Here is a 9,079-nt window from a genome sequence, read left to right on the forward strand (position 1 = left end):
ATTCAGGATACCTGGCCTCTAAAAAGTAAATAAAATTACAAGTCTTTGCTTGACAGAACACTGCAAATAAAATAAAATTCAGGACTATTCAAGCACTTCATTTCGCCAATGCATCCAAAACTCATTTCAAAAGTTTTGGTGTTTTTTTTTTTTGTTTTCCCAAGCTAAAGACAAAGCCTTTAAAGACACAGGTAAACAACAAGGAAAACAAGGATTTAGATAGAGAACACTTCAGGTGGAAAAACACATACCTACCATGTATTGGTAACAAGCTTTTGTACCTGTCTAGACAAGTCAGTGATATGCTTGCCAAGTACTACATGGCAGACAATCAAAAAGAGAAGGGTTGGGAGCTTAACCAGATTCTTTTTGGATTTGAACTTTTTAAAATTACAAATCTGCTTATAAATTAAGAGTTCAGAGCAGATTTTGTAAAACTGCATGTCTTAATACTGCAACTAAAACTACAGGTAACATGGTGTTATAGCCCCATCCTTTTCCATCATCCAAGCCAAGGTCAATGCTGTTGTGCAGCAGCTAGCATGTTTGCTACACCAGAAAAAAAAATCTAAGAGCACTGACAAAATAAATTAGATTTAACAGTAAATTAGAACATACAGTCACATTGGATGGTGATGTTAAACAAATGTGATGCTCCGTTATTAAAGTTAGTCCTCAGAGGGATGCAGCACTGTAATGCTAGAACAGTACACTTAATCTGTACTAATGAAATGTAATATTTGGATATAATGGTAAATTTTTATCAGTAGTGAGGTGAAAACTCATCTTTAGTATAATCCATCTGTAGCAAACGGAAAAATAGGAAAGTGTGGAACATAGAACCAGGGGAAAAAAATGGACTCATGTACTTTAAAGTATATGCTTCTATTTTCACCAAAGCGCACACAAAGATTCTTTAATATTGCAAGACTCATTTGGAAAATGTACTTTTTTGTTTTCTCCATGATAAAATACAAAAACATCTTGCATAATATATTTGTCTGCATGAGTAATCCTTTTGATTAGGTCCAGTTGCTATATAGTACAATGGCTACCGATAGCTTAAAACAACGTTCTTCAACAAAACATGCAGTATTAATATAAAGATTCTACTGTCCCAAATGTAATTGTCTCTTTTTTGATACTTAATGAGTAATCAACAAAACAAAATTATAAGTGTTGAAAATGATCTATTTCCTAATCCAGTATGGTGTCCTAGATATTACACACACTTTGGAGAGTAGTCTGAAATCTAACACAAGATTATCAAGACTGTTTAAGATTGTATCTATACCTATACAATTGTATTTATTTTTAATCTTTACATTTTAGAGAGACCTTCAGAAATATTAAAACCCTCACTGAAATATGCAACTCTCCAAAATACATGCACATATTTACATACAGATTCAGTGAATGTAAACATAGAGCCTACTTCAGGAATGAGGCTGAATAGCTGAAGTTTTTGACAGCTTCCTGTTAAAGACAACAGAACATGCAATGAACAAAATGGGAAATTTCAAAGAATTATCTCATAGTCAAAGGTGATGTTGGCAGCTCTAGAAACTAGATCTTTCCCTTGCTCACAAGCTACAATATAAGCAAGTCATATAATCCAGACTGGAACAAAAGAACGTTCCTCTGTTTCCCAGATGAACCTTGAAACTCTGGAAGCTGATTTTCACAAGTGCTGAGCACTCAAAACAACTTAATGGGAACTATGCTTTAAATGTGTTTGTCACCCTTGCTGCCTTCTCCGACAGTCAATATTTAGTTTTCCAACAAGTGTGTATTTTGGAAGAAGGACAAACAGGGATTGACAAACAAGCCAAGCACCTTTTGGTGCAACCTTGCTTTAGAAACGGAACAAAAACCAGGACCTCCTTTCACACACTTTCCCCCTCGCTCCCAAGGCATGCACACAATGTTCTTCTTCATATACATCACAGATTCAAACCACACGCAGCATTTTCCTTGTTCATAGTTCCAAACCTGCCCTTCCAGGAGGCACACTGCACCTCAGGAAGCAGGTACCCTTTTTCTTTTTCTGGGAGCTAAACTACAAAGTACTTACCCTGCTGTCTGCAATCCCTCTGCCTGCATACAAATCTTTCAGCATTTACTCTACTCTTTAAGTACTGGTCTCTCTTGTTTTGACAATCATCAGAAGAGAAAATTTAAGGGTTTCCCCAGCTTGAAAGAAACATCACTACCATATCTACCCAGCAAGTCTAATATTCCCATCTCAGTTCTGTCTGCCATCCCACACAATACAAGTTATTAAACATGCTGTATGATCAAGCCCAGAGCTGGAGAAGAAAGGACAAGAGGAAAGATGCAGACAAACTCTTACAAGCAATGCCATTTACTTTTGTACATAGTTCTTCCCCCCCTCACTTTCCTAACAGAACACTTTCTTAACAATGAGGGAAAAAAAAAATATTCCCATCTTTTCTCTCGCTGCCTAATTTCCTGTTAATAAACCAGTAGAGGCCGCTAAAGACCATCTATCATCTCAGCAGAACTGCAGGATGGGACAGCTTTTTCCCCTTAGGTTTCAACATAAAATCTAATTTTGGCATTTTTCTGTCATTTCTTAATTTTGTATCTGTTCTTCCATCAGTACAAATTACCTCAATGAAATCTAGTCTCTTCATGAGGATTCTGGATTGAATTCTAGTAACAAATCATAACCTATGCCTGTAACTGCTGCATACAGTCCGTCTCAAGATTTATCCAAACTGAAGCCTTACCCTTCTGCTGTGGAACCAGTCCAGGTTTCCTACCCTAAAAGATTCTCCACAAAGTTTTACAGCACACAAAGTTCTTTCATTTTGCCAGAGACTACCCTCAAATTCTCTAATGACAGCGTAAACTTCTTCAGCTTTCATTGGTGAGTTTATGCGTTCCCAGCTACACAATTTTTTTTCTACTTCGGGAACTCCATACAACTCAAACTCATTATACGCAACAATGACAGAGTGAAGTACTTCATGGGCCTGTTCTTCATAGGTGTTCACAGGTGTATTTCACATCATTTTGTATACTTACAGATAGATACTAACACTAATTGAGACCTTTCATCTCAAGCACAGGTTCAAAAACACAAAAGAACATCATCTGTATTGAAGATCTCATTATCAGGGAGATCACCACTCTTTACTCATAGTAGCTGAGTGCTCCAGATGTTTTATTGCTACAGCAATAACCATCACAGAAAACAGCACAAGGAAGAAGAAACAAAATTGCATATAGACCAGGCTCTGCAACACATACTAAAGTATATGCTTCAGCCCACTTAAAATACCACTAAAGAGGAGCAGTCTTCAACATTCTGGTATGAGCAGGGAAGATAGGAAGTTCTGTAGGGCTTAAGAAACATTTTGATTAAATTTATTAAGGAGATTATAAAACAATTCTCTCAGGTTATCAAAAGGACTGGACTCAATAATCCAGATGGCCTTTTCCCCTTCAAGGTTTTATGATTAAATAGTCATTAATTGGGTATAATCTATAGCCCACATCGGGTGACACTGAGCTCCTGTACAGTTTTTAGTAACATGGTATCTCAATACATATGTTAGGTATGGCAGAATTAAAATTACAAAGGCAGCCTTCAGTTTAGCATTCACAACTTTTGCGTACTTCACTCTTTTAGCAAAATAATTTCCAAACACTTGAAACATGTGCCATGCATATTTTCTAAATACCCGAAAGATTAAATAAAAGGCACATTAAATAGTAATAGTTGCAAACAATTACAGGCTATTGCCACGAATCATGGCCATTTGGTTAAGAGTTCTATTTCTTCTTCACTGATTTACCCGAGGAAGAGTCCAAGTCAGACATGCTCCAAATGAAACAACTGACTTCACAAATAAATCAACACAGAGTTACCTTCAGCTATTTAAGTGCGGATTTCCACTTGTTTACTCTTGATTTTAGGCTACAGTTTGAATGCAATGTTACCTTTGAGATGTGCAATATTACTGCAGCATTCTAAAACAGTCTCAGTAGCTTGCAGCACACTTTTTGTAGTACTTTGAGTCACAGCTAGATATCTAATACTGGAGAATGGATCCTTTCACATAAATGCGCACCTCAATCTTTCAATACTATGAAAAGGTAACAAAAAATATTCCAGATTTTCAACGCTTTCCAAATTTAGGAGTTCAGATGATCAGTGAAAGATAACAAGCAAACTGAAATAAAAACCTGAATTATAATGCATACATGCACTGTTTTTTATCAGTCACTATTTTCCCTGTATGTCACATCTCCCTCCAACAAGAGAGTCTGCCAACTAGACTTACCACTTCGCATCAGCAAGTCAACTACCTGAAGTGAATCTGAGCAAGAGTTACAGGTTTTCATTCAACCCCACAAGTGAGCTCAGCAACAACATTCTTTCTGCAATGACACCGACATAAGCAGTTGCCCAACCTATAGGGCATACCTCAAAAACATCAGAAAAAACAAAAAAGAGAAGAAAAGGTAGTTCAAGCTGTCTTCAGCACTCACATTCAGGAAACTCAAGAGCTGTGATACTATTAGGCAAAAAAACATGTAGGACTAAGATCACTCCTAAATCAATAGTCCTCTTGAAGTGGATCAAAAGCAGGCATACTAAGCAAATGGAACACACAGTTTTTTTGGTTAAAAATTAAATTGCTCTTTCGCACACATCCTTGTCACTCAAAGTGAAAGGGGAAATAAGTCATATTATGAAGAAGGTCTCATAGTTGACTAGCAAAGGTGACCAAATTGTAGTCATTAATAATCAGTATCAACATTGAGTAAAGCTGATTAAGCTGTGCCTTTATTTGATCCAGAGTAACAAAGATGTTGAGGTTATGTATATGGAAAAACAGATTAAAACATATGGCAATCCCATTTTCCCATTTAGGGCAAGCTATTTAAGTTGGAGATAAGCTGCAAAAGAAAAAGTGAGATTTTGCTAAAACTACCAAATGGTGATCAACAAAGATCAGTTATGATCAGAGGGGTAGAAAAAGCTTACCTGGTTTTAATAGTAAGCCTGACCAGCTTATAAACTTTTGTCTGTTTTACTGTACAATGTTTCAAGCCCAGAGTACTGAGGTAAAGACATGGAAATAAATGGAACGCAGAATAAATTACAATACATTTTTTTATCAAAGACAGCTCATTTCCAACTAGTCTAATCTCTTCATTACTGCTGTATTAGAAATCAGTTATATAAGTGAAGTTAACCTATATATAATTAAATAAAAAGTTTGATACAGCATCCCATTGGAAATTAGTCAAAGTAGAAGTAACATAAGAATTGACTATAGAGGAAATTGTAAATTACCATGAGAGAAAGACGTTACTAGCAGCATTCCTCAGAGCTCAATGTGCTGACTGATCCAATTTCATAAATTCATTAGTAGCCAAGGAGTAAGAACTACATATGTGCTCATGAAATTTCTATGCATGACACCAAACTGGAAACTATTACCAGTACAAAGAGGACTGGATCGTTACACAAAAGAGGTCATGGTTTCGGTCAGCTAGAGGGCTGGAAGATGGAATTTAATAGCACAGCATGTGAAATCATGCATTTAGGAACCAACAACCTTTTCTATAAACTGAGAACTCATCAGGTGGAGGCAACATAGAATGGAAAAACAGAGTAGGGAGGTATGAACTCCCCATCTAAGGATGCTGCAGATACTGAAGTTTGCATGATCACAAGGGGAGCTAAACATGTTCACGGAAAAAAAAAAAAAAAAAAAACAGAGAAACCCCACCTGGCTCAGGAAGCCTCCAAGCTGAAAATATAAATGCTCGAACAGCACTAAAAGAAACACCACATGCTGCATTCCATAGGGTATCCTCTTCAGCAGTGATGAAAAGGGGATGCCAATCAGGTGAACCTTTGGTCTGAAGCAATATAGCTGAACAGATTTATGTCAAAAAATACTGTTGCCCTCTCTCAAAACTTTGTTTGGCCTAAGTAAGATGGCCAAGTTTATCTGATCACTCTGTAAAATGTACACCCTATTCCATATTTCATTTCCTGTACCAATTCCAATTTAAAGTAACGCTATTAACCCAAGTTCAAATGACAACACACTGGACACAAGTTGAATTTAATGGGCCAGACATTAGAAGTTTTCTGATCACCTGACAAATAAGACACAAGAATGGTCTTCCCAGCAAAGCAGCAGGGTAAAGGAATCTAAAGTGATTTAAAACTGCAGTAGTAAGCTTCTGGAAGGGACAGAACAAACAGGTCTACTCCTGTGAAGAAAAAATAATTTTGTGTTGTATCTGCAGAAATTATCTCATTTGTTTATATTACACTTACATTGTGTATAGATATGATAATTTAGGATTCTACTAGTTGTCTGTGGAACCAGAAGGATTTTTTTTTCTTTCTTTTTGAGGCAGTGGAGATTGGCCACAGTTAAAGAGTAGCTACCATAAACAGCATTCAGCTTCTCTCCAATGCCTGGCTGAAATCTCTTGTTCATAAGTTGAGGGCAAACTAATTGCCCAGTTTGGCTCTGGAAGGAATTTTCTGGATCAGCCAAAGAGGAGCTTTTGGGCTTTTTCTACCTATTTAGAGTAGGGCCTGATACGCATTATAGGATCATCCAGAATTTTATTTAACAAACATCCCGCTCTTGGAAGTATTTGCGATGCCCTCAGTCACTCCCTTCTTTATCTGGCACATCGTAGTTCTGCAGTTAGATCTTTACGACAAATTCAAGTTTGCCATAGGGTTTAGGGGGACTGCCTTGCAGGCTTTTCAAAAATAGACATCCATCACACAGCTGCCAAGTTATAGGAGACTGCACTTCATGACCCAGGTTGTCCATTCCAGTCCTGTGTTGAAACAATGCAGTGATCCAAGTACTTTGCAATCCTTTATGTAATTATGAATTCCAGGAAATTAAGGCATGCATCTTCTTTTAGAAATCTGAAGAGACCTCAGAAGTGACATGTAACTATATATCCAGAACATCCCAGAGGTTTACCAATTTGATTGAACTTCTGCTCTTACATTCCTGAAGTGCTCCTGTTTACATTCCTAAAAGCTTTATGCTAATCTTGAGAGAAGCTCTCTCAATTATCATATTTTATTACAACATACTTGCATCTCGTATAAGAAAAGTGCCTTAACAGACAGCACATCTCAAGTTTTTAACTGCTTTCTGAAAAAGATACGCTATACTGAAGACACAACAGCCACCACCAGCACAAGCAAAGCAAGTTCCACCCTTCAGTCCTGCCTCTCGGATGAGAGGCTGAGCACCATGAGCTTGCAAAACTTCGCAGTGCTGCATCCACAAACACTTGCCGTTTAATATAAAAACAAGCTGCCACCTTCAACCATTGCCCGAACACAGCAGCAATGCTCCACCTGCCACAAACCGCACTTCAAACACCAAGGACGGAGGGGGGAAAAAGCAGCCGCCCCCCGGGGGAAACCTGTTGCTTGTCCCCGCGAAAGCAGGGCGGGCTGGGGGGGGGGGGGATCCGGAGAGCTGCGTTTCCCCTCGATCCCATCACAACCCCCACGCCCAGCCGCCAACTTTCCCCACCCGCCGCCGAAAGCGCACACATCATTTTCACTTTCCCTAGCGTTAATCATTAAAGCGGCGAAACGGCCAGGTTAAGCGGGGGGGGGGGGGGGGAGGGGTGGCGCAACCCCCCGGCGGCAGCGCCGCGGCGGGCAGAGGAAATACTCACTCGATAAAGTAGCTGGCTCCCTCCTCCGAGAACCCCTCCTCCCATCCTCGGGGCAGATCTGGAGAGGAGGGAAAAGAGAGAGAGAAAGAGAGAGAGAAAGAAAGGGAAAGAAGGGATGAGAACTCCGCCCGCGCCCTCGAGGTGCCTCTCCGGCCGCGGGGCGGGCGGGGGCGGCCCCAGAGCGGCCGTTAGCGGTGCGCGGCGCGAGGCGGGGGGCGGCCGTTGGCGGTGCGCGGCGCGAGGGGGGGGGGGGGCGAGAGCTAGGGGCGGCCGTTAACGGCGCGCGGCGAGGCGGGTCGGGTCGGGTCGGGTCGGGTCGGGTCGGGTCGGGGGCGGCCTCCCCGCCACCGCCGCCGCCGGGGCACCCACCTGAGCGGATCATGTGGCCGGAGTTGACGGGCTCCCCGGTGCGCGGGTGCAGCCAAGTGGTGGTGCGGGTCAGGTCGCTAGGAGGGAGAAGCGGAAAACATGCACCTGTTAGCGACCGCGCGCGGCCGGGCAGCGGCGGGCCAAGCAGGGGTTGCGGCCGGCACCCGGGCGGCTCCCCCGCGCCCCCCCGGCGCCCCCCGGCCCCTTACTCGATGAAGAAGACGCGGCCGTCGCCGCAGACGCCGTAGGACCAGTGCTCAGGTAGAGTGTCCCGCCCCACCGCCGCCGCCATGTTCGCCGTGCGCGCAGCCAGCCGGCCGGGGAGGGGGTGCGGGCGGGCAGGCGGCCGGCGCTCGGCGCCCAGTGCCCGGCTTGCTCGGCAGCGCCACCGCCTCCGCCACCGGCCGCCAGAGGCGCGGCGCCCCGGCGCGGGGCGACGCCGCCCTCCGGGCCGTGACGAGAGCGGCGCCTTCCCAGGGGCAGCGGCCGCGGGGACCCCGGGGGGGCGGCGGCCTTTGTGCCCGCGAGCTGCCCGCGCCGCGGGCCCCGGCGGCGGGCTCGGCCCCGCTCCCCCCTCAGCCGTCCCGGGGCCCGCGACCTCCCGCCTCGGAGTGGGAAGAAGAGTCCTCGCCGGCGCTCCCGAGGCAGCGGGCAGGCTCGCGCCCCTGCCCTCGCCCCCGGAGGGGGGGGCGGGTCTCCAGCCAGAGCCGGGGAGAATTAAGTTGCCGGCGAAGCAGCGTGGGGCAACGCCGTTTTACCGTTCCCATAGCAGCTTACCGCGCTGAACGGGCTCCGCCGGGTAGCACCAGGGGCCGGCCTGCTGCGGTTACGCACAACTTGCACAAGACCAGAGGAGCAACGGATGCCAGCTCCAAAGCCAGGAGTGTACGGCATGGACAAGACCTGTTTCCAAGGTCTGATAGGAAGGAGGAACATCCTTAAAGCAAGTTATTGTTAAATAAAGAGCCCAGATGACTCTCCTATGGTTGCA

The 9,079-nt window shown here is 43.7% G+C and overlaps 1 protein-coding gene and 1 long non-coding RNA gene across 7 annotated transcripts in view; one reads left to right on the forward strand and one right to left on the reverse strand.

Annotated features, from left to right (window-relative positions):
- PLEKHA7 (pleckstrin homology domain containing A7) overlaps positions 1-9,059 on the reverse strand; it is a 160,885-nt gene extending 151,826 nt beyond the window's left edge. For 4 of the 5 annotated variants that reach the window (XR_010389512.1, XM_064513083.1, XM_064513082.1 and 1 more), the window contains exons 1-3: positions 8,298-8,502; positions 8,089-8,165; positions 7,720-7,777 (exon numbers count right to left, since the gene is read on the reverse strand). Coding sequence is in view for 4 of the 5 variants with exons in the window: in XM_064513083.1 (XP_064369153.1) it covers positions 7,720-7,777; positions 8,089-8,165; positions 8,298-8,380 (218 nt within the window). In the remaining variant the exon portion in view is untranslated. Of the gene's footprint in view, positions 1-7,719; positions 7,778-8,088; positions 8,166-8,297; positions 8,503-8,865 lie in introns of those variants that run through there. The other variant, XM_064513084.1, reaches the window with a different exon arrangement.
- LOC135328522 (uncharacterized) lies at positions 8,159-9,068 on the forward strand. Of its 2 annotated transcripts, none has more exons than XR_010389515.1 (2): positions 8,159-8,349; positions 8,858-9,068. It is a non-coding gene; the product is annotated as an uncharacterized LOC135328522 (long non-coding RNA). The 2 variants fall into 2 exon arrangements; XR_010389514.1 differs by having other exon boundaries at positions 8,861-9,068.
- Positions 9,069-9,079: the final 11 nt, after the last annotated feature.

The sequence above is a fragment of the Dromaius novaehollandiae genome, chromosome 5 (genome assembly GCF_036370855.1).
Source record: "Dromaius novaehollandiae isolate bDroNov1 chromosome 5, bDroNov1.hap1, whole genome shotgun sequence".
NCBI classification, from domain to species: Eukaryota; Metazoa; Chordata; class Aves; order Casuariiformes; family Dromaiidae; genus Dromaius; species Dromaius novaehollandiae.